The 26298-nt window shown below is 40.7% G+C and overlaps 1 protein-coding gene across 4 annotated transcripts in view; it reads left to right on the top strand.

Annotated features, from left to right (window-relative positions):
• Positions 1-24332: 24332 nt before the first annotated feature.
• The window catches only part of LOC136863082 (CD63 antigen), a 122824-nt gene continuing 120858 nt past the window's right edge, over positions 24333-26298 (top strand). For all 4 annotated transcript variants that reach the window (XM_067139414.2, XM_067139415.2, XM_067139416.2 and 1 more), the window contains exon 1: positions 24333-24412. In XM_067139414.2, coding sequence (XP_066995515.1) covers positions 24347-24412 — 66 coding nt within the window. In that variant the 5' untranslated portion in view covers positions 24333-24346. The remainder of the gene's footprint in view (positions 24413-26298) is intronic.

The raw sequence follows: 26298 nt of genomic DNA, 5'->3' as shown, positions 1-26298 counted from the left end.
TTAGGAGTTATGAATCTCGAAGTGGAAGTCTGCAGTTTTCAACGTGCACATGCTTATCCCTCATCTATTTAATAAAAGCAAGTCGCTCTGGAGCGATGTATATATAAATATTTAAAAATGAAAAAAGACGTGAATTAATGAGGCTCTTCCGGAAATCTCAGAAATTTGAAACTTGGTACGGGAGAAGTTGATGACCCCAGGATCCCTACAAAAATCGAAAATTCTCAAAATTCCCTCAAGGGGGCACGCTGGGGGCCTCAAATTTTGGGCTCAGCATAAGAACGCAGCCGTTAATTAATCCAAAACGACAACCTATAGGTTCCGCGGGCTTAAAAATTTTCGGGAATTTCCTATTTTTTTTATCCCCCGTCCCCCCAAATCAAGATGGCGGCACACCTGCCAGACGAGATAGAAAATAGAAATTTGGTAAAATTATAGCTTTTGGTCCCTACCCGACGGAAAAATTCTAAGATGTGCAAATTTTTCACTTTTTACCCCCCAAAGATATCGAAATATGGAGGCAATTTTAATGACTGTGCAGACATTCCTTTTGAGCTATTTGTTGGCTAAACGGTTATTCGTATCACAAAACGGATGGCACAATCTTACTTCAATTCCGAGTGATCTACAACTTTGGTCCTATGACATTTTGTCGTATCTCTCTGCCTTATACGTTAGATTTGGCCGTATTTCTGGATTCTTCGTAAATTTGGTGATTTTTACAAGAATATTTCATTGTTTGACACACTTATATGAACGATAGGATCATCAAGTTGGGTTCGCACATTGGCACAATCAAGGGCCATATGTGGACCAAATTTAATGATTATAGCTTATACATAAGTAGGCAAAAAGTAATGTAAAACGTTACAAATGTACCCTAATTTTACCCTATTCAAATTTTGAACTCAATTTACCCCCTAAATAGGGGAGATACGAGGAAATGGTTTGGAAAAACATGTAGAGCGATAAAGGAGGCGTCTGATGGCGCAAACCGTTTGTTAATATCATGAACCGTTTAGGAGTTATGAATCTAGAAGTGGAAGTCTGCACTTTTCAACGTGCTCATGCTTATCCGTCATCTTACTATATATAAAAATGGATGTATGCATGTATGTGTGTGTGTAAATGACACATCTCCTCCTAAACCACTGGAACAATTTCATCCAAGCTTGGTACACGTATGACTTACAATCTGGAGACGAGCACTGTGGGGGTAAGCCATCCGTAGCTCCCTTAGGGGTCGGGGGTCAGGGGCGGCGTGGTATAAAAATAATCGAAAAAAGTGCCGAATCCACAGTTTTCGGGGTCGCTGAGATGAACAGTGACACTCCCCATTTTCCAAATGTCAAAGTTCAGCTCCCTTTCGCATGGGGGTCGAGGGGGGAGTGATACATAAAATTAAACGAAGATAATGTCGAATACATAGTTTTCGGGGGTCGCCGAAGTGAATTGTATACTCTGGATTTTTAGTATCAGGAGACAAACAACGTGGGGGTAAGAAAGCCCAGAAACCCTTAGGGTCGGGGGGGGGGGGGGGGCGCGGGGGTTCAGATAAACAAATTAACGAAAATACCGTCGAATCCATACTTTTTGGGATCGCTGAGATGAATAGTGACACTCCGGAGTTTTTTAAGTTGAAGTTGAACCCCTTTTGGGGGAGGGGGAGTGATATATAAAATTAAACGAAAATGGTGTCGAATACATAGTTTTCGGGGTCACCGAGGTGAATTGTACACTCCGGATTTTTAGTATCAGGAAACAAACCCCGTGGGGGTAAGACAGCCCAGGAACCCTTAGGGGCAGGAGGGGACGAGGGGGCTGAGATATAAAAATAATCGAAAATAGTGTCGAATCCATACTTTTCGTGGTCGCTGAGATGAACAGTGACACTCCGAAATTTTTTAAAGTCCAAATTCAGCCCCCTTCGTGGTGGGGGGCGATGGGAGAGTGATATGTAGAAATAATAATGATATATAGAAACAATAGTGTCGAATACATAGTCGCTGAGGTGAATAGTGACACTCCGAATTTTTAGTATCAGGAGACCGAGCTCGATAGCTGCAGTCGCTTAAGTGCGGCCAGTATCCAGTAATCGGGAGATAGTGGGTTCGAGCCCCACTGCCGGCAGCCCTGAAGATGGTTTTCCGTGGTTTCCCATTTTCACACCAGGCAAATGCCGGGGCTGTACCTTAATTAAGGCCACGGCCGCTTCCTTCCACTTCCTAGGCCTTTCCTATCCCATCGTCGCCAAAACACCTATCTGTGTCGGTGCGACGTAAAACAAATAGCAAAAAAAAGTATCAGGAGACAAACCACATGGGGGTAAAACACCCCAGGAACTCTTAGGGGCGGGAGGGGGGACAAGGGGACTGAGATATACAAATAATCGAAAGTAGTGTCGAATCCATACTTTTCGGGGTCGCTGAGATGAATAGTAACATTCCGATCTTTTAAAACTCAAAGTTTAGCCCCCTTTAGGGTGGGGGAAGGGGGAGTGAGATATAATAGTAATCTAATATACTGCCGAATCCATAGTTTTCCGGGTCGCTGAGATGAATAGTAACATTCCGGATGTTTAAAGCCTAACTTCAGCCCCCTTTGGCATAAGGGGTGAGAAAGGGTGAAAAAATAAATGGACCCAAATAACCAAGATAATGGACGTGTGTTTGTTCCAGTATGACTTTCAAGTATGATTTACTACCCGGAAAACGTACTGTGGGAGTAAGACGCCCCTAGAACCACTAGGGAAGCAGGTAAAATATTATCCACACTAATAAATGGAAGTCTGTTTGGCGCGATCTATATATACTGTACAATATATATATATATATATATATATATAAATTAGGGCATAAAAATGAAAACAGACGTAAATTAGTGAGACCATTCTAGGCATCTTAGAAATTTAAAACTTGGTACCAGACAACCTGATGACTTCAGGATCCCTAGAAAAATCTCAAATTCTCATAATTCTCTGAGGGGTACATGCTGGGAGTTTCAAATCTGCATAAGAACACAGTCGGTGATATTTATCCAGAACCTACAGGTTTTATGGGCTTAAACGTTTCCTTAAAGTCCTGATTTTTTACCCACTCCCCCATATCAAGATCGCAGCACAATCTCCCAGACAGGTTAGAAAATTGAAATTTTGCAAATTTATAGCTTTTAGCATGTAACCGACGGAAAATTTACGAGATGTTTAAAAATTTTATTTTTTTACCCCTGAAAAATATCGAAATATGGAGGCAATTTTAATGACGGCGCAGTCCTTCTTTTCGATGTATTTCGTGGCTAAACGGTAAGTCGTATCACAAAACGGATAGCACAATCTCCGTTCAATTTGGAGTGATCTACAACTTCGGTCCTATGACCTTTTGTCGTATCTCTATCCCTTATACATTAAATTTTTCTCTATTTCTGGATTTACCTAAATTGTGCACTTTGCACACGTACAATTGATGGTTTGATTCACTTATAGGAAAGATGGGATCATCAAATTCTACACGAATATTGGCCTACCCAGTAGCAATATGTGAGCCAAATTCTATGTTTGAAGCTGTCGCATAAGTATCTGACAACTAATGCACTGAGTGAAAATCTTACACAAATTTCACCCTATTCAACGTTCTAAAACATAATGAATTGTGGTAGACAAGTGCACCTGTCGTTATCATCACAACGCCACAACTCGCACTTTACATTGGAAACATCGTCTGCGGACATCCCTAAGCTTTTTCTCGGATAACGCCAATTTACATGCAATTTAAAAATTATTATTAACTTCATGTACAGTAATTTACTTCGATATCCGTATACAATCTGGAATACCGTAGCGAAGCACGGGTACAATTGCTAGTAGGACATATTTTGAAAGTATTCTTCATCTTGAGGGTAGACATCAGCCTGAATTTCATTTATGACAGAGCTGTCTTTTCCCCACTTAGTAAATACATAGTGCAATACAATCTCCTTTCATGAACAGTTAGTTCTCATCAGGCCTGCTTTTGTTGTTGAAGCAGGTTGTGGTTCATATCACATTATCAGGCCTGTTTTCGTTGTGTTGAAACAGACTGTCGTTCATAGTACCATTTTTGTTCTTGCTATTGGCTTTACGTCGTGCCGACACAGAGAGGTCTTATGGCGACGGTGTGATAGGAAAGGGCTAGGAGTCGGAAGGAAGCGGCCTTGGCCTTAATTAAGGTACAGCCCCAGCATTTGCCTGGTGTGAAAATGGGAAACCACGGAAACACATCTTCAGGGCTGCCGATAGTGGGGCTCGAACCCACTATCTCTCGGATGCAAGCTCACAGCTGCGCGTCCCTTACCGCACGGCCAACTCGCCCGGTTCATAGTACATTGAGGTACTTCGTTGTTGCTACTTAATTTAAAATGTCTAAGGAGAAGAGACTGTTAGTGATGTATTAAAAGCATATGTACGCGAGTTTGAAGACATCTTTTTGCCGGGCTGAGCGGCTCATGCGGATGAGTGCTGGCGTTCTGACTCCAACTTGGCAGGTTCGACCATGGCTCAGTCCAGTGGTATTTGAAGGTGCTTAAATACATCAACCTCGTGTCAGTAGATTTACTGGCATGTAAAATAACTCCTGTGGCACCTCGGCGTTTCCGAAGTCCGTAAAAGTAGTTAGTGGGACGTAAATCCAATAACATTATTATTCAGACTTTTCAACTGATGGAAGTACTTTACTTGGTATATATTGTAGCGCAGCAGTAACGGCAACCAAAAGTATCAAGTTTAACATCTTCAAACGACGAATCACAATAAATTAAAAATGGTAAACTTCAAACAAACACAGCACCATTTTGTAACCACAACTGTAGGTAAACCTGAACCAACACGAAGTAAGTTCAGTGAAGGCTTACGTGAAGCGTCTGCCTCGGCAAACGTATATACCATGAGCTAAGCTAAACAATAAGAACTTTGCTCAGTTTCTGGAGGAATATACAAAACAACCAGACCCAGACGATTAAACTGTTAGATAGATAGATAGATAAGAAATGGGTGAGCCCTGTTTTCGCAGAGCTCCACACGTAGGTCTATGAAGACCCTTTGTGCCCCTTGAACGGGTTTGCCTAGTCCAGTCCTAGTGCTCCTATAAAGGATACCAGTGTCCGGATTTTGGCATTCCTGATGTCCTCCAGGCTCACAAAATGTGAGCCCAGGAATCGATGTCTAGTGCTTGCAAAAGCCTCGCACTGACATAACACATGCGCGGAGGTCTCCTCCTCCTTACCGCATCTTCTACACATCGGATCCTGGGTAATTTTCATGATGTGTAGGTGCCTCTGTAAGGTATTGTGGCCTGTTAACAGTCCAACTACCATTCTCATTCTGGTCCTATTCAAATTCATTAGGACCTTTTTATAGCTTTGACTAGGCCCTTTGATAAGTTCACGTGCCTGTCTTGCTATGGTTAACCTCTTCCAAATATCTAGGTGAGACTGGTTTATCCATTGGGATATTGCCAGTCTCACACTTCGGAGTGACACTCCCAGGAAGGGCTCTGGTCCTATGAAGGAACCCATTGAGCCCTGTTTCGCTAGTTTGTCAGCTTCTTCATTTCCACGATTAAACTGTTAGGAAGAATTACGCTTCTGAAATTTATGAAGTAGCATTAGGTAAACTAAGGGAACCGGCTGATAGAAAATATATTTGGGTCTCGCTAGATGAAACAACGGACCTGTTTGGAATTTTAGGAGAGGAAGAAGAGGGAGACTACATATCTACTATGGATATGTTACTTAACAATAAGGTGGATCACTCAACAGTAGCGGTATTTTTCAATGATGTACTAAGTTATTTGTGGCCATTACGCATTTTTAGGACCATCTTCTCGTGGCCTGCACTGACCGTGCACCTTACATGTGCAAAGCCATGGGAGGTGTTAGGATATTTTATCCGAAAACGATACACGTCACGTATGTGGCACATGGACGTCATCGAGTCGATAAAGCAGTCCGGGCTTCCTTTCCTGAAGTAAATGTTTCGATCTCTAAGATGAAGATTATTTCTGAAGGCTCAACGTTGCAAGAATATGTTTTTGGATACAGTTGGTAATGCAAGAAAATGCAAGAAAAAGGAATGTCCCTTCACGTTGGTACTGGAATTGTTGAAGAAGTTGAACGATCCCTAATTAACCTAACAAATAAAATTTTCTCCAGAAAAATACAAAGTGTAGAGTTAAACATCTCCGGTGTCTGCAAACCTAAAAATAATTCTAGTGTTCTCCAGGGCAAAGAAACAATTACGGTCCATCGATACTGGAACCTGGGAGTCTCTGATAACGTTAAGTAGGAGTATGCTCCAATTGTGGCATGTGATGTAGGGAAAGTGTTTTTTGAATACAAAACCATTTTGAGTCAAATAGGCGCAAGTTTGTGATTAACCACGTGTTGCATCATGCAGTGATTGAGTGTGATCAAGACGCGAATTTCATTGAGAAATTGAAGCATTTTATTTCGTTACGGTATATAATGTTATTTTCTATTTTGGCGATGTTTAAAGTGCAGCATTTAATCTTATACATTTATTTCTAACTGATATCAGGTTTATGATTTTTCAATGCATATTTCAACATTTATAATGCATATTTGGACACTTGTTAGCACATATTTGCATGCAAATTTCGGCATTTTTAAACGCTTAATTATCCGAAGTCTGGTATTGACTACTGATAAATAACCTCACCAATAATGTCAATGGCACTGCAGCAAGTAATAAATGTGGTGGACAGTTAAAAATAATCTGAGGACAACATCGATTATTTTGATATAAGTAAAGTAATTGTAATTTGTTAATTCACTGAATAAATACATTGGCGGAAAAAAAAAATCCAAACACCAAGTAGGTGTTGTGCTATACTAACGAACGTTGGTAAGGCGTATTTATACATCTGAAAGATGACGTTGATTCAAATTTTCCGCAAATCGCATTAGCGTGGCCCTGGTAGCGGGCCCCATGACGTTGCACATCAGGTTTACTTTAAATACGGGCTGTACTGTGCAAGAGCATTAGTCCGACTAATTGGCTGAATGGTCAGCGTTGAGGCCTTCGGTTCACAGGGTACCGGGTTCGATTCCCGGATGGGTCGGGGATTTTAATCGCGTCTGATTAATTCTTCTGACCCGAGGACTGGGTGTTTGTGTTTGTGTTTGTTCCAACACTTTCCTCTTCATATTCAGACAACACACTACACTACCGACCACCACAGAAACACGCAATAGTGATTACTTCCCTCCATATTGGGTTTGCGTCAGGAAGGGCATCCGGCCATGAAACAGGGCCAAATCCACATGTGCAACACAGTTCGCACCCGCGACCCCACAAGTGTGGGAAAAGCGGTAGAAAAAGAAGACTGTGCGAGAGCGTTAGTTCCCTGTGAGATTGGACAGAGTGACTGAGTGGATCAAGAACGCCTTTAAGACGACAGAGAGACCAGTATCAAGAGATCACTGCGCTTTAATAGGGCTACGTGAAAGTGGATTTTCCTTCCGCGCTATTGCAGAACGACTTGGCAGGAATGTCTCCATTGTGCATGCGTGCTGGCAGCAATGGTCACTGGAAGGTACGCTCCCAAGAAGACCGGGCTCTGGCCGTCCCCGTAGCACCACCGAGAGGGAGGACCGCCGTATTCGGCGTATGGCTGTGGCGCAACGTACTGCGTCTGCAGGAGCAATTCGAGCTTTAGTTAGCACCACAGTGACACAACGAACTGTTCGAAATCGGTTACTTGAAGGACAGCTCTGAGCCAGACGCCCTGAGCCGTGCATTCCACTTACCCGAAACCACCGCCGTCTGCGACTTCAGTGGTGTCAAGCGAGAGCTCATTGGAGGATGGAGCGAAGGTCCGTTGTATTTTCCAATGAAAGTCGGTTCTGCCTTCGTGCCAGTGATGCCTGTGTGTTGGTTAGAAGGAGGCCAGATAAGCGCCTGCATTCCACCTGTCCGTAGCATCGACTCACTGGCCCTACACCGGGAGTTCTGGTCTGGGGAGCAATTTCCTATGACAGCAGGAGCGCTCTCGTGGTTATCCCACGCACCCTAACTGCAAATGTGTACGTCCGTCTGGTGATTCGACCTGTTGTGGTGCCATTCATGAACAGCATTCCCGGAGGTGTTTTCCAACAGGATAATGTACGCCCCCATGCTGCTGTTGTACCTCAACGTGCTCTACAGAGTGTCGACATGTTGCTTTGGCCTGCTCGATCCCCCGATCTGTTCCCAGTCGAGCACGTATGGAACATGATTGGACGACAACTCCAGCGTCATCCACAACCGTCGTTAACCGTCCCTGTATTGACCGACCAAGTGCAACAGGCATGGAACTCCATCCCACAAGGTGACATCCGGCACCTGTACGACACAATGAATGCACGTTTTCATGCCTGCATTCAACAGTCAGGAGACTGCACTGGTTATTATTATTATTATTATTATTATTATTATTATTATTATTATTATTATTATTATTATTATTATTTGGCTATTTGCTTTACGTCGCACCGACACAGATAGGTCTTATGGCGACGATGCACTGGTTATTAATGGAGCAGCATGGCATATTCGCGATGGCTTTTCTCGCATGGATATTAACCTGTAGTCTTGTACCTTTAATAAGCGGACCCTGCACCAATGAGGGACTAAACGCTATAAAAGAAGAAGAAGACGTAGACGAAGAAGAAGTATTGTACCTTTAATCAATTAAATAATGTTACCTCGACAAATATATTGCCAAAATTTCCGTATTCTGCGTTCCTTATTCCATGATGTTTGGATGTTTTTCCGCCAGTGAAGTAATAACGTTAAGCAGATTTTTCATACGCTCACTCAGTTCCCCTCAAACCTAGTAATTTCAGGATGCTATTTATTTAGACCTTCCTGTATGACTTCATAGTTTAATGCAGGAGTGTGGCGTCTACGTTGCGGGTGTTGCCGCCGGCATCATGCAGAAAAATAGTTATTAGGTATATTCGTTACTGCTTCGCTACGGCATTATACTGAAATTTATAATTGGATGCTTTACGTTTTATATACAATCTGCCGAAATTCGCGATCTGACTCGTTTTCTGAGAGATTACGGCAAAGTTCCTCCCATTTTTCAATCTTTCTTTCCAGCAATCGATTTCGTACTTCCCGGGCTAGGTCCAGGTATTCCACCCGGTCAGTTGGATCCCTAAATCTTTGCCATATTTTCCCATAAGCATTTTTTATTATGGATCAAATCCTTGAGGAGATCCAGCGTGGTGTCGTCTTGGCTGCCTAGGCCGTACTGAACTCGCGGCGACCCTACATTCGTCGTCATTACCCGTCCAGGACACCTTTCCAGCGCGGTCCGCAATTTTGACGAAGGTCCAAGATATTATTATTATTATTATTATTATTATTATTATTATTATTATTATTATTATTATTATTATTATTATTATTATTTGCTAGTTGTTTTACGTCGCACCGACACAGATAGGTCTTACGGCGACGATGGGACAGGAAAGGGCTAGGTGTGGGAAGGAAGCGACCGTGGCCTTAATTAAGGTACAGCCCCAGCATTTGCCTGGTGTGCAAATGGGAAACCACGGAAAACCATTTTCAGGGCTGCCGACAGTGGGGTTCGAACCTACTATCTCCCGAATACTGGATACTGGCCGCACTTAAGCGACTGCAGCTATCGAGCTCGGTATTATTATTATTATTATTATTATTATTATTATTATTATTATTATTATTATTATTATTATGGACCCCACAGCAAGATGCAAGACGGCTACTTGGCGGTAAATTACATCTGCTGCCATTGTCATTGCTGAAAATGTGACCAACACCATTGTCACGGTTAGGCAAGGGCGCGGGATTTCTGGCGATACGAATGACATACTTCCGTGCATTACTGGCGTTACAATAGAGGTGAACAATTGCACGGTCAATCTCATTCCTATCGTTTATTTCAAATGTGTTTAAACTTTTATTTATATGCCAGCAGAATCTACGGTAATCTAAGAACATTCTCCAAAGGAAAAGATGGCTCTTGAAAACGAACCCAGGAAAGATTAAAAATGATCGGTTTATGATCAGAATAAGTACATTGAAAATCCATAGCCTGTTTCCAGTCATTCGACCGGGTCAGGAATGGAGTGAATAAAGCCCCTATCTAGCGGCGAGGATAGGAATTGTGCCAGCTGCCGAGGCCTGTCGCACTCCTCTGGGGCAATGATTAATGAATGACAAATGAAATGAAATGATATTGGAGAGTGTTGCTGGAATGAATGACGACAGGGAAAACCGGAGTACTCGGTTAAAAACCTGTCCCGCCTCCGCTTTGTCCAGCACAAATCTCACATTGAGTGATCGGCATTTTGAACCACGGAACCCAGCGGTGAGAGCCGGCGCGCTGCCGCGTGAGCCACGGAGGCTCCTTAAATGTACATTATGAACGGTAAAATCAATTGTTCTCACCTCTTTTTTCAACCCACCGCCGTTAAGTTGATTTAATTCCCGCCCCCAAAAGGAGGCGAGTTTCTTTTTGTTTAAAGGAGATTCTAAATACCAATGTTCACGTCTGTTACTTTCAGTTTTGAGATATAAGTATCCCCATAAACATAATATCTTTTTTTCACTTCCTTTCACACTACCATCCCTTAAGTGAATTTTCCGGAAAAAAATTGTTTCTTTAATAGTAGAGGATATTCTAAATACCAGTTATCGCGACTCTAACATCTTCAGTTTTTGAGATATGTGTCCTCATGAAAGGAGTTTAACTTCTTTTCATTCCCGCCCCCTAAGATGTTTCTCCCCCCCCCCCCAAAACACGTTTTTCTTTGTTTTTAAAGGAGATCCAAGTGCCAATTTTCACGTCTGTAACAACTTTAGTCTTTATTAGATGTAAGTATCCTCATAAATTATTTCAATTAATTTTTCAATTCTTTCACCCCCCCCCCCCTTCATTGGATTTTCCCAGAATACGTGTTTCTTTACTTGTAACGCAAATACCAAATACCAAATTTCACGTCTGTAACATTTCAGTTTTGAGATATCAGTATCCTAACTAAAAGAATTCAACCCCATTTTCAGTCACTTTTACCCCCCACCCAAGTGGTTTTTCCGAAAATTAAAAAACACGTTTCTTTATTTATAATAGAGATAATAATACCATTTTTCAATTCTGTAACATGTTAAGTTTATGAGATATACTGTAGAAATTCTCATTTTAAAATTTTACCCTCTTTTTGTTCCCCTTAAGTCGAGTTTCCAAAAAAAAAAAGACCTATGTTTCTTTACTTTTAGTGGAGATTCCAAATATCAATTTTTATGTTTGTAACTTTTTACGTTTCTGAGATAACCTATATTGCAGATATAATCTATCTAAAAATTAACCCCAATTTTTCACTCCTGTTTAACCCCCATTAATTGGATTTTCCTAAAACAAAAATACGTGTTTTTTATTTTTAAAAGAGATCCCATGTACCAATATTCAGGTCTGTAATATCTTGAGTTTCTGAGATATAAGTATCCACATTAAAAGCATTCAACCCCTTATTCACCCTTTTTCACACCTCCTATTGGGATTTTCTAAAAACAAAAAATACATGTTTCTTTGTTTTTAAAGGAGATTCTAAATATCAATATTTACATATGTAAACTTTTAAAATTTTGAGATATAGATACACTCATTTTAAAAATTCACCCCCTTGTTCACCTCCCACTATTTGGATTTTCCAAAAACAGAAAGTGCATGTATCTTTCTTTTTAAAGGAGACCCCAAACACCAATTTTCACGTCTGTAATATCTTCAGTTTCTGAGATATAAGTATCCTCATTAAAGGCATTCAACGATTTTTCACCCCTCCTATTAGGATTTTCCGAAAACTAAAAAATACGTGTTTCTTTATTTTTAAAGGGGATTTCAAACACCAATTTTTACATCAGTAAATTTTTAAGGTTATGAGATATAGATACGCTCATTTTCAAAATTCACCCCCCTTTTCACCCCCATTATTTGGATTTTCCAAAAACAAAAAATGTGTTTCTTTATTTTTAAATGAAATCCCAAATACCAATTATCAGGTCTGTAATATCTTCACTTTCTGAAATATAAGTAGCCTCATTAGAGGCATTCAACCCATTTTAACAGTTTTCCACCCCTCCTATTGGGATTTTCCGGAAAAAACGTGTTTCGTTATTTTTAAAGGAGATTCTAAATGCCAATTTTTACATCTGTAAACCTTTAACGTTTTGAGATATAGATACACTCATTTTAAAAATTAACCCCCCTTTTAACCCCCTTAGAGATGGGATATCCAAAAATCCTCCCTTAGCGAGCACCTACATGTTAATATGAATGTACCCCAAAATTTCATTTCTTTATATCCAGTAGTTTTGGCTCGGCGATGATGAGTCAGTCAGTCAGTCAGTCAGTCAGTCAGTCAGGATAAGTTCGTTTATATATATCGACTAGCAATTACCCGCGGCTTCGCTCGCGTGGATTTCGTAATTTGATGAAAGTAATTGTTCCTCGGCATTGTACTAAGACAATATCTGAACATTCCTAAGGTATAAAAACTCACCACAAAGTTGAGTTTCATTTACCCCAGAAATTCTTTGTAAACCATGTTTGTGGTATTACCTTTCGGGGTTATGACGACCATGCGACATAGAACTGTACATGTGAGAAACGGTCTTCTCTCAAGTAGAAAAAATAAATACATGTTTATTTATTTTTAAAGGAGATTCCAAATACCTATCCCCACAACTGTAACATCTACAGTTTTTGAGATATACATAAGTATCCCCATAAAAATAATTCAACCCTTGATCAGTCCTTCCCCCACCTATATCTAAGTGTATTTTCCGAAAACAAAAATACACGTTTCTTTATTTTTAAAGGAGATTCCATATGCCAATCTTCACGTCTGTGGCATCTTCTGTTTTTAAGATATAATTATCCTCATAAAAATAATTCAACTCTTTTTCACTTCTTTTCAACCCCTGTTCTTTCTCTGAAAACAAAAACGTACAGGTTCCTATATTTTTAAAGGACTTTCCAAATACCAAGTTTCTTGTCTCTAACATGTTAAGTTTTTGACATGTAATGTAGATATACCGGTATTCATTTTAAACATTCACGCGCTTTTCCAATTCTTTTCAGTCCCTTAACTGGATTTTCCGAAAACCAAAAAATACGCGTTTCATTACTTTTAAAAGAGATTCCAAATACCAGTTTTCATGTCTGTACGTTTGTAACACCTTCAGGTTTTTTAGATAAATGTATACGCATAAGAATAATTCAACTTCTTCTTCTTCACTTCCTTCCATCCCTCTCCCGCCTTAAGTGGACTTTCTGAAAACAAAAATTCGTATTCTTTATTTTGAAAGGAAATTCAAAATACGAACTTTCACGTCTGTCACAGCTTCAGTTTTTAAGATAAATTATCCTCATAAACACATTTCAACTCCTTATTTACTTATTTTCAACCCCACACCCCTTTCGTCGGTTTTCCAGAAAAAATATGTGTTTATTAATTTTCAAGGAGATTCTAAATACTAATTTTCACGTCTGTAACATCTTCTGTTTTTGAGATATAAGTATACCCATAAAAGTAATTCAATTCCTTTTTCACCCCCCTTCCTACCCATTAAGTGGATTCCCCCTCCCCAAATGTGCGTGTTCCTTCGTTTTTAAAAGAGATTCCATGTACCAATTTTCACGTCTTTAACATTTTTAGTTTTTGCGATATAAGTATCCTCACACAAGGAATTCAACTAATTTTTCAATTCATTAACCCCCACCCCCCTTAAGAGGATTTTCCGAAGACAAAAGAACACGTGTTGCTTTACTTTGAAATAAGATTCCAAATACAAATGTTCATGCCTCAAACAAGTTCAGATTTTGAGATATAAGTATCCTCATAAAAAGAATTCCACTCCTTTTCCACCCCAGCCCGTTAAGTTGATTCCCCCCTCCAAAAATGCATGCTTCTTTATTTTTAAGGTGATTCCAAAAACAAGTTTTCCCGTGTGTAACCTTAAGTATTTGAGATATGTTTCTCCAGAATGAAATTTTCTCTTCCTTTCACCCTGCCCCCTTAAGTGAATTTTACGAAAAACAAAAAACTTTGTTTTTTAATTTATGAAGGAGCTTCCAAATGACAATTATCACGAATGTAACGTCTTCAGTTTTGAGATATATGTATCCTCATAAAGAGGAATTAAACTCCTTTTCCATTGCCCCCGCCCCAAGTTCATCCCCCCAAATGCGTGTTTATTTTTCAAGGTGATTCGAAATACTAATTTTCACTTCGGCAACATCTTTACTTTCTTGGATATAAGTATACTCATATAAAGAATTCAACTAATTTATCAATTAATTAACCCCCCTTAAGTGGATTTTCCAAAGAAGAAATATTACGTGTTTCTTTACTTTGAAAGGAAATTCCAAGTAGGCCTACATATTTTCATGTCTATAGCATCTTCAGTTATTTAGATATAAGTATCCTCATGAAAAGTATTCAACTCCTTTTTCACTCCGTCCCCGCCCGTTAAGTTGTTTTCTACCCACCCAAAAAATGCGTGCTTCTTTATTTTTAAAGGAGACTCCGAATACCAGTTTTCACGTTTGTAACATCTTTATACATTTTGGTGTATATATACATTTTCATACAAATAATTTGACTAATTTTTCAATCCTTTCACCTCCCCCCCCCGCCTCCGTTAAAGATTTTTCTCGAAAACCAAAGAATACGTGTCTCCTTATTTTTAAAGGAGATTACAAATACGAATGTTCACGTCCGCAACATGTTAAGTTTTTGAGATATACTGTAGATACGCTAATTTTAAAAATTCACCCCCTTTTTCAGTTTCCCTGAACTGGATTTTCTGAAAAAAATTTGTGTTTCTTTATCCTTGCAGGAAATTCCAAATGCCAGTTGTCAAATCTGTAATATGTTACGTGTCTGGGATAATTTGCAGATATATTCTTTTTAAAAATTCACCCCGTTTATTACTCCTATTCACCCACTATTCATGGGATTATCCAAAAGCGCAAAAATACGCGTTTCTTTATTTTCAAGGGAGAATCCAAATACCAATTTTCATGACTGTAACATCTTCAGTTTTTGAGATATAAGTCTCCTCATAAAAGGTGTTCAGCCACTTTCCCCCTTTTTTCACTCCCTTTAATGAGATTTTCTGAAAACGAAAAAATACGTGTTTCTTTATTTTTAAAGAAGATTCCAAATACCAATTTTTACGTCTGTAAACGTTTAGGTTTTCGAGATAGAGATATCCTCATTTTACAAATTCACCCCCCTTTTTACCTCCTTAGTGACGGAATATCCAAGAATCCTCCCGTAGCGAGCATCTACATGTTAATATGAATGTATCCTCAAAATTTCATTTCTTTATGTCCAGTAGTTTTGGCTCGGCGATGATGAGTCAGTCAGTCAGTCAGTCAGTCAGGACAAGTTATTTTATATATATAGATTGTTAAATTTGTATTTCCTATCAACAATATAAATCCACCTGATTTCCGTAACACATGTCAGAAAAGATATGATTGCCATCCTGTGCCGACGTCTTCAATGTGTCCGATGTACGCTACATTTTGGCTGCAGTGCTTCAGCGGTAAAAACCCCCAGATAAGGTGTCGGTGACCTGCAGTGCAATAGCGAGTGTGTGTCGCCTAGGTTTCGTGCATTATTTGCCGGTTAGACTTAAAGCCAAATTGTGTTTTTCTTCCTTCCCCTACACTCCCCAAGCATGGCTTCTAAATTGACTGGTTAATTATTCCCTTATGATTGTGACTGTGTTATAGAGTGCCTTGTAAACCGTTTCTTAGGATCACGTACAGTTAGTGAAAAAAGTAATATTCCAAATGGCAGACCAACTCCTGAATTAAAATACTTGAAGATTAAATCACATAGAGTTTTCGAAAGATGTTTTTAAGGTAGGCTATCAGTTGAGTGACGACAGGGATGATTACGTGCTGCAACAGGATGGTGCACCACCTCATTTCCACAGGGAGGTTAGAGCATCTTAAAACCAAGAACGTCCACAACGATGGATGGGACGCGGAACGGAAGGTGATCTGATGCTCTTACCCTTTCCACCTCGTTCACCAGATCTTACACCATGCGATTTCTTCCTGTGGGGATATGTTAAAGATCAGGTATTTGTTCCTCCTCTACCGGTGGATATTCAGAAAGTGAAGCAGCGCATCCAAGCCGTCTTCGAAAGCATCACCGCTGCCATGTTGACTCGTGTGTGGGAAGAGATGGACTATCGAGTAGATGTGTGTAGAGTGAAACAAGGCGCACATATCGAGCATTTGTGACAGTGGCCCAATGTTGGAGTGCATGGGAATGTGAGGGAAGGCATAGTCGCCGTCAAGGTTCCGGTCGACCACGTCTGACCACCACAAGGGAGGATCGCCGTATTGTGCACCAAGTACATCGTAACCCCTTCACATCTGCGCCTGCCATACGAGGACAAGTAACGGACTCCCTGCAATATTCTGTGTCATCTCGCATCATTGATCGGAGACTAGCAGCAGCTGGGCTAGGGAATTACCGTCCCATGCTTAGGCTGCCGTTAATATCACAACACACACGGTTGCGTTTGGAGTGGTGAATGACGTCGAATTGTGTTCAGCGATGAATCGCGGTTCTGCACTACCCCAGATGACTATCGTTTGTGAGTATGGTGGCGACGAGGGGAGAGGTCCTATTCTTCCAATGTTTTGGAGAGGCACAGCGGTGTTACTCCTGATGTCACGGTGTGGTAAGCCATCGGGTATGACTTCAGGTCAAGGCAGGTAGTGATTTAGTGAATTCTGAACGGCACAACGGTACGTCACGGACATCCTGCGTCCTCTCATGCGACAGTACTGCGGTGCCATTTTTCAACAGAACAATGCTCGTCCATACACGGCACGTGTCTCTATGAACTATCTACGTGATGTTGAGGTAATCTCGTGGCCAGCAAATTTCCCAGATCTGTCCCCGATAGAACACGTTTGGGACCAGCTCGATGTAAACTCCGTCCCAGTACCAGTATCCAGGATATCAAGGACAAATTACAACAGTTATGGACCAGCTTGCCTCAGGAGAGCACAGAACGACTTTATGCACCCTTCCCAACCGAATCAGTGCATGCATTCAGTCCAGAGGGGGTGCAACGTCATATTTATAAGTTGGCTCGTACTGACAAGTTCTTTGTGAATTTGACTAGATTTTGTAATCACTGAAATAACATCACATACCCTCTCAATTCTTAAAGTTTCATTTCGTTTCCTCGTCCCCTTCTGGGTATTTCAACTTTTTATATTAGGCAGAGTATTTTGGTCACATCTTCCAAAATGATAAATACACACAGTTATTATTACTATTCTTATAATTCTATTATTCTTCGTGTAATTCTTTACATTGAATATTGTATTTGGAAACAACTTTCCCCATAAAACGTGAGTAGAACGCCCGAAAATCTTCATCCTCTCCTCGCCTGCATCAGTTTCGAACCGGCAACACTCAGGAAATTCTCACGCCACGCCACTGCTTTAATAGGTCAAACATAATAGAAGATAATTGTATTATTATTATTATTATTATTATTATTATTATTATTATTATTAATATGATCATATGTAACGGAACGTCATTTTGAGACTTTCAATATACTTCAATCTGTGCTGATACAGAAATACATCCATGAGATAGTGGGTTCGAACCCCACTGTCGGCAGCCCTGAAGATGGTTTTCCGTGGCTTCCCATTTTCACACCAGACAAATACTGGCTCTACCTTAATTAAGGCCACGGCTGTTTCCTTCCCATTCCTAGGCCTTTCCTGTCCCATTGCCTCCAAAAGACCTATCTGTGTCGGTGCGACGTTAAGCAAAAAAAAAAAAATGTACATAAATACGAAAATGGTAATTCTGCGCATATGTTCCTTTCCTTGTGGCTCTTGTCATTTGCATTAGAATTTTTGCTCGGCTGTGGTACTGTACTTGGCCGTGGGCCACACTACATTGCTGAGGTCATGGAAATGCGCCTAGGCCAGTATTTTAAGCCGACCGTGACATGAAGGTAATTTACTTTCACATTGTTTCTTTTGAATACTCCAGGATTGATAGTATTTCCAATAAGTTGTAGTTTTATTTTTTTCTCCATGTGTTCTTTATCTAAACTATAATTTATTTTGTTGATGTTTTCCAATTCTTGACACGTTTCACATTTCTCAATCAACGAACGTTTTGGTAACTGGCCGTAGTATACCCCTGTTTCGTCTGCAGTTAATATGTTAATATGTTCTGCAGCAGAACTAGAGTTAATACGGTCGGTAGATGCAGAGTAGGTCTGGGCCCATAAGTGGTCACGGCTGGTCCGTGGTCCGACAGCTCTGCGCTCTGACCGGCCAACCGAGCAGAGGAGGGCTGGTCACGGATACACCATGGTTCTACGTCTCTGCATTCGGGAAACGGGACAGGGCTGGACCTCACGGCTGGTCCCAACCGTCGGCTGTCCTCAGAATGGTTTTCCGTGGTTTTCCATTCTCCTGCACTGGACAGTTTCTAGTATAGGCCACGCCCGCCAACCCCCTCGCCTTCTCCGAACATCTCCTTCACCGTAACAATTCGACCGGCCTGAGAGACGGCGTCACCGTCTAAGAGCCCCCCCCCCCCTGAGGGGAGGAATGAAAACATTTTAGTAGTAGGGTAGAGGTAATACCAGTAATATCAGGCAGTTTAAGTTTCCAATCTTCTGCTACTTGCATATCAACTACACTTGACTCACCACAGAGCACATTGAAATTTATGTTGTTGCTTTTGCAAAATCGACTCAACCACCCATTAGGTGCTGAAAATGTGGTATCTAATAGTTTAGCACTCTCTATTGTACTGTACCCAGGGGTAGTAACTCTCTAGGACGATGCCTCCATTTCCTGATTAAACATTCGACTAACTCAGGTTGGGCAGAGAAGTGGGTAGATTGTCGAGGGTAAGTCTAAGTGTGGAAGTTTATAACATATCTCTAAGTATATGACAGGAATAATGGAGGTTTATCTCGAATGAGAAACACTGATATGAGTTAAGGTGAGTTTATTACATAAAATAACCCCGAATCATACTACAACAAAAAGCCAAATAATAAAACGAGTATGAAATTAGCATTGAAATAAAATTGAAATGAATATGGAAAACAAGCATTAATTACGCAAATCAAATAAATGATAAAGATAAAAGTTCAACATCACAATATTAAAATATTTATGAGTTTCAAAAGTAATTCCATATTATTGTCCAATGTTCCTGTTCGTATAGAGTAGCACGATTTTAAGTATCACTATAAAACGGATTGAAATTCAGGGTAGTTGCCGCAATAGTTACCTTTAAACGAGAATTAAGACGCAATGGGACATGATATGAAATACGAAAAATACTAGTGGCATTTCCCTACGCTATATTTACAATAATCACAACGCAATTAAAATATCTCAAGCATTTACATTGGATCAGGTAAGGGAAAATTTATGTACTACACTGACTCGACGTGAAACGCGGTTCATCAAAGGATCTAGTAAGAACTAGATTGACCACAAACATTCACTCAGCACTCGGGCTGTTCCCCATTAAATAACAAGACAACATATCAAAACAACATGAAGTTACATAAAACACCATCCTGTAAGAGAAAACAAAAATATACTTTAATAAACACTGGAAAGCAATGGACAGCATTGCGTTCCTCTGCTGCATTTGCGCACCGGATATTGCCATTCATCTGTCACCTACTTTCTGCCTTGCAGTGGGCTGAAAATAAATGTTAAAACTCAATACTGCTCTGGGGATTTGGTCACTGTTTCGACAAGATTGTATTACGGAAACAACATCTCACTTCGCACTGTCTATATAACCACGGCTGATAAGCTAACTTGTAGGTCGAGCTCGTATCTCAACAACTGCTCAGAGATTCACATACAAAATCGTACATCTTGCCAGCATGCTACTGTAATTCAACACACACATCATATTCACTGGCCTTGACATTAATTTCACGTCAATTCTGATCCTCAATAATATCTCAGAATACAATCACATGCCTATTCTCACTTCACACAATTCTTATAACATCATCAGGCATGCAATCTGCTTGCATAATTATCTTCATATGTCAGCATGCACTAAATTCTTTTGTATATCTTATAATCTCATCAGCCTTTCTCATTATAAATCCGGGTTCGATTCCCTCTCAAATCCTTGTACACAAGTTTCCAACCCACATTAGAAATATATTTTCTAGTCAACGGTGCATATACAGCTCCATACGTGTCACAGCTCCTGAAATACATCCGTCATGCATCCTATCTGTCACTAATCTTTCTAAATGGAAAAAAATAAAATTTAGTCTCGACACCGCGAGGGTGTAACTCGGAAAGTGGATGATTTTGGCAATCTAATCCTTCTATCTCTAACATATAAAAACCGAGGAACAACCTTAAGCTAGGTAACATGCATACTTTACACCAATAAAAGCAAAATAATCCCAACATCTCCCTCAAAATCCCATCTAGTTAATCATAAAGTATAAGAAATATGGTGAAATCATGCGATTCCCTTCTATCCATATTTACATCATCACAAATGTAAAATGAACACATGCCGTCAGGCAAAAATTAGATGAAAGAAAATCCCTAAACTAAGCCTCACTAGTATTCATCGTAATTCATAAAACATGCCATTTAATTAATACATGCGTCTTATCTTGGCAACTCCCTGGACACTGGTAGCAGCTTACATCCCTGCACCGATGGGGGTCTACTCCATCATTAACAGGTTTTTCAACACGTGGAAACAATCTTCTTTCTTCTAAAGTCGATGCCATCTTCTTGATGTTAGTTCCTGTACAACAGCAACACATAAATTCTGATCAATAACTCTTCACCGCTCTCCGTGCACGTTGCCGAATAAACCATTTGTTAGCAGTAAACTAAGGCCAACATTAACACTACACCAAACACCTGTAGTATTCACTTTACACTAACTGTTAAGGGTTTCAATACAGTCATTTAGAGCGCCTCGCGGTTCGATATGAAAGTCTTTCGCGATACGCGACCGGCCCGAAAGTACAGTGCGGATGAGCGTCTCTCACTCACTTACAAGTCTGCGGCTAACCTTACCGTCTGTTATTTTAACCTGAGAACTTGCGACTTAGCGCAGTTGGTGACTTATAACTGCACCCAGTTTACGTAGCACTATTCTTAAAATAACTTCACTGCCCTTTTTGGTCAGGGCGACCTTACAATGTTAGACTTCTGCCCACGTGGCAGCCTTCATGCGTCCCGCGCACACTGTAATACAACACTGATAAAGAAGACGTACGGAGCGATGCTCACTTCACAACTGCACAGACAATAAGGAGAAGGACGCTGCCGATGAGTGGGGCGCTTAAGTAACATAGCCAACGCCGTTGTAGCTAGGGGATTCCCAGTCTGTTCAAATATTCAACCAGTCAGAGTCCTTGTCATCCACAATGACTTTGATATTTATTAAAATTAACATCAGACACACTCCTGATGACTTAATAACGACTCATATAATTGCTATAATGTATTCCTAATTATTTCTCACTCTCAGACCTGTGGAAGACCATCAAATAACAGAATTGACTTCTCTTTATCGACGTCTTCTTCACACAGATATCCATGTTGATCAACCTGGGATTTTTATTCTGCGCGGTCCAAAATTCATATTAGCCACACCCTCGCTTCCTAATCGCTGAACACTCTTCGTGGCCAACAAATTCTACACGTGCCGAGATGTGCTAACTCCTGGTAAAGCTGGACATTTCCCACGGTTGCAAGCAAGCTTCGGGCAACATACAGCGACATTAAGTCTCCATGGGCGTCCGGTCTCAACTGTTCTGTAATCTGCTACTTTTCCAATGCCTGACTGAAGTCCACTTGTATATAATTATTTGATATGGCAAATATATTACTTTATCTCTCATCAGGGTACGGCTCACTGTTGTTTTTCTTGCAGAATTAGCCCTCTGACTTGTTTATTCTTACTTAAAAGCGACAAAAAATTCAAATATTTTGTCATTTAGTTCGTCGTTAACAGTTCAGTGAACTCTTTCTTTCCTCACTGCAGTTTTTTCCCCATGCATTTAACACTGAGGCCCAGGGGCGAAATCTTTAACAATCGGTGGAGTCGAGGGTGGGGAAGAGTCCTGATTTTTATATATCTTGATTTGAAACATTACAGTTACTTTGAACTGTAAACAATGAAAATGCGGAACCATTTTTAAGAAAAGGGTAAAGAATAAATTACGTCAAATAAATCTAAGCTTACCTCAAAGAAATATTCCGAGCCGGGGTGAGTAGCTCAGGTGGTAGAGTTCGTCACCAGGGACTGCATTCACCAACAAGGGATTTATTTAGGCTGTTATGATGCTATGAGCAACACTGAATCCACGTTGACATAGGCACGGAGCGGACCTTTTGTATTAATGCTTTCAGACAAGCAAATCATTTACAGTTTTTGAGGCTGTCTTTTACTCCCTCTATTTTAAATCCACTGTATCACTATCTAAACCTAATAACTTCAGTGAAAAGAAAACACGGAAATCGATCTAAATTCTTACATTGGCCTACAACTAAGTTGCTTCATTCTTTCATGATAATATAACATTTGTAATTTTTAAATATTGCTCTCCCTTTTCGGAAAATATTCGAGTGGTGAAGGAAAAATAATGTACCTAAATAACTCATGACGTAATGGGTGCAATATTTTTACTTGTCAGTTGTAATAAAACCCTTTTTAGCCCCTTGTAATTTATATTATTTTATGGCCTAATGCACGTAATGCAAGTATGTAACGTACAACAAGCGCACACACAAGCTTGCTTATGTAGGAATCACTGAAGTGTTTATATTTTATTGTGAATAATGTGAATGAAATAATGTGAAACAAACAAACAAACAAACAAATCTGCTTTGTATACTTTAGGATTACTGTACTAAACCATTCATAACACTACATTTTTCTTTATCAAACTTCACTTGAACGAACATTGTATCATCACTTGTCAATAAACAGATGGGCATATTCCTGTCTTTTGCTTTTGGAAAGACTACCTTTTCTGGAAGGGGCGGTAGCATTTGATGTATTATTTGTTGGGAGATTCTGTGTTGGTACAGATCCCAGCTTTAATCTGAGAAGATGATATTAAAGTCTGCTCTGGTCCAGATTAATTTCCTGAAGAACTTAGTTTTTGTGAGATCTTAAGTGACTGTAGAGACCAATCCTAGAACCGTAGAACAGTACCAGTACGTAAGAGGGGCTGCCTGGCCGAGGCGGTAAAGGCGTGCTCGGTTCGCCCGGAAATATATGGGTTCAATTCCCCGTCACGAAGTCGTAAAATTTAAGAAACGAGATTTCCACTTCCGGAGGTGCACATGGCCCTGATGTTCACACTGCCTACACAAAAAATGAGTACCAGGTTAATTTCTGGGGGCAAAGGTGGCCGGGCGTAGAGATAACCACTCTACCCCACCAAGTGCCGAGGTTACGGATAGTGGAAGCCTTTACCTTACACCCCTCCAGGGGACTTTTACTAGTACGCCAGATGTCTCACGGCGGTGCATAATCGATTCATAGTTTGTGTGTCAAAGGTTGGCAATACGTATCTCGAAGATAACCGAGGTCTACCGATTCAGCACTAGGGAGCCGAAGTATCACTATTTTTTTGCTAGGGCTTTACGTCGCACCGACACAGATAGGTTTTATGGCGACGATGGGATCGGAAAGGCCTAGGAGTTGGAAGGAAGCGGCCGTGGCCTTAATTAAGGTACAGCCCCAGCATTTGCCTGGTGTGAAAATGGGAAACCACGGAAAACCATCTTCAGGGCTGCCGGTAGTGGGATTCGAACCTACTATCTCCCGGATGCAAGCTCACAGCCGCGCGCCTCTACGCGCACGGCCAACTCGCCCGGTGAAGTATCACTAAAAGTTTCGCGTACTGTACTGTATTTGCTACGAGCTCACTCTCTGGGTAATCTGTGGCAATCTTCCTAATCGCAGCTCGCCGTCCGATGTCTAACTTACAGACTGACAGATTCCAAGAAAACAAACAATTTCGTAAACGTAACCTTTCTTTTCAATTTACTTTACGTCACACGGACACAGGTAGATTGGATAGAAAAGGGCAAGGTGTAAACAGGATACGATAACGTCACGTGGTCGATAGTATCTTATCAAGACCAGATAGTGTGCGATACTCTACCTCGCTGACTGATAGAAATAAATAATCAATATCAATGGTGTAGAGCGGTCGATTATCATGAAGTCAGCATTAAATGTTTCACTCGCAACATATTTGCATACTTTCTTCTGCATCGTAACTGTGGTAAGTTTAGTGTTAGTCTTGATTTGCTGTGACATGGCTACGGCCGGTATTGTTTCCGATCTTTTACCTGCGTAATTCTACATTATTCATTGGCATCTTGCACAATTTTAAAACTGTATGTACGTATGTTTAGCCGCAGCCCAAAGGCTGGTTGGATCCTCAACAGCTGTAATAGATGGCCTAGGCATCACTGAAGAGGCGTACTAGGTAAATGAGGAGTGAGGTAGTTTCCCGTTGCTTTCCTCACCGAGCCAGAAGTTGCTATTACATATCAGTCTGCCAAAGCCCACTGAAATGCATGCACCAACCGACTCTATGAGCAAGATTTTCACACCATTCGTAGCAGGGACTGGCTGCATAAGGAATAGCGTCATTACTAGCATCGCTCATACCTCAGACACTCATTTCGTCAAAGTCAAGGATAAGACTGAGACAGATCAATGAAAGTAAAAAAAAATGTTGTAGCCTTTACCAGAAGACATAGTGCACTGTAAACACTAGGTCCCGCCAGCAAAGGCGTATTTTAAACTATGTTTACAGATAAATCAACTGATTTATGATATTAAACCGGAAATATTAAAGTAATAGAAAATTATTGAAAACCGCAATTCAGTAATAATAATAATAATAATAATAATAATAATAATAATAATAATAATAATAATAATATACAGGACGAACCGGAATCCACCGACAAACGGAGGTTGTTCAGGGATACATTCTGAGTGTATTGCTATAAGGGACCGTGGTCTCCGGTAGCTTGTTACAGAGTAATAATGTAATTGTGATTTATTCGGTTTGTTATCACAATCATCTTTGTGTCTGTGAAAATACCCTCAAAACAGTGAAAAAGCCTGTAATATGTAATAACTAAGGATGAGATTTTGCCTACTTGCCTATTTTATTCCTCTGTTCAGGAACGTAGCCTTTTAAGATATAAATTCATTTTAAGCACTTTTCAGCAAGAATTTGTGGGTTTTATTGCGCCTTTAAATGACTATCTCAAGGTTTCGTGTCCGGCTCCATGGCTAAATGGTTAGCGTACTGGCCTTTGGTCACAGGGGTCCCAGGTTCGATTCCCGGCAGGATCGGGAAATTTAACCATCCTTGGTTAATTATGCTGGCACGGGGACTGGGTTTATGTGTTGTCTTCATCATCACGACGTGCAGGTCGCCTACGGGAGTCAAATCAAAAGACCTGCACCTGGAGAGCCGAACATGTGCTCGGACAATCTCGGGACTAAAAGCCATACGCCATTCATTTTTTTCAAGGGTTCGTGCCTAGTAGGAGTATAATTGCTTATTTAATGTCTTTATTTAGTCTTTTAAGTCCGCCTCTGTGGTGCAGTGGTTAGTGTTATTAGCTGCCACCCCCGAAAGCCCGGGTTCGATTCCCGTCTTTGCCACGAAATTTGAAAAGTGGAACGGGGTCCACTCAGCCTCGGGAGGTCAACTGAGTTGAGGTAGGTTCGATTCCCACTTCAGCCATCCTGGAAGTGGTTTTCCGTGCTTTCTCACTTCTCCTCCAGGCAAATACCGGGATGGTACCTAACTTCAGGCCACGGCCGCTTCCTTCAATCTTCCTTGTCTATCCCTTCCAATCTTCCCATCCCCACGCAAGGATCCTGTTCAGCATAGCAGGTGAGGTCGCCTGGGCGATGTATTGGTCATCCTCCTCCCGACCCAGAGTCTGAAGCTCCAGGACACTGCCCTTGAGGCGGTAGAGGTGGGATCCCTCGCTGAGTCCGAGGGAAAAGCCAACCCTGGAGGGTAAACAGAAGGAGAAGAAGAAGAAGAAGAAGAAGAAGAAGAAGACAGTCTTTTAAAGGCCGTCTCTGTAAACCGTAAAAGTAGTTAGTGGGACGTAAAGCAAATAGCATTATTAT

The sequence above is a fragment of the Anabrus simplex genome, chromosome 2 (genome assembly GCF_040414725.1).
Source record: "Anabrus simplex isolate iqAnaSimp1 chromosome 2, ASM4041472v1, whole genome shotgun sequence".
NCBI classification, from domain to species: domain Eukaryota; kingdom Metazoa; phylum Arthropoda; class Insecta; order Orthoptera; family Tettigoniidae; genus Anabrus; species Anabrus simplex.
Note: the sequence above shows the minus strand (reverse complement) of the source record. Positions and strands in the feature narration are given on the sequence as shown.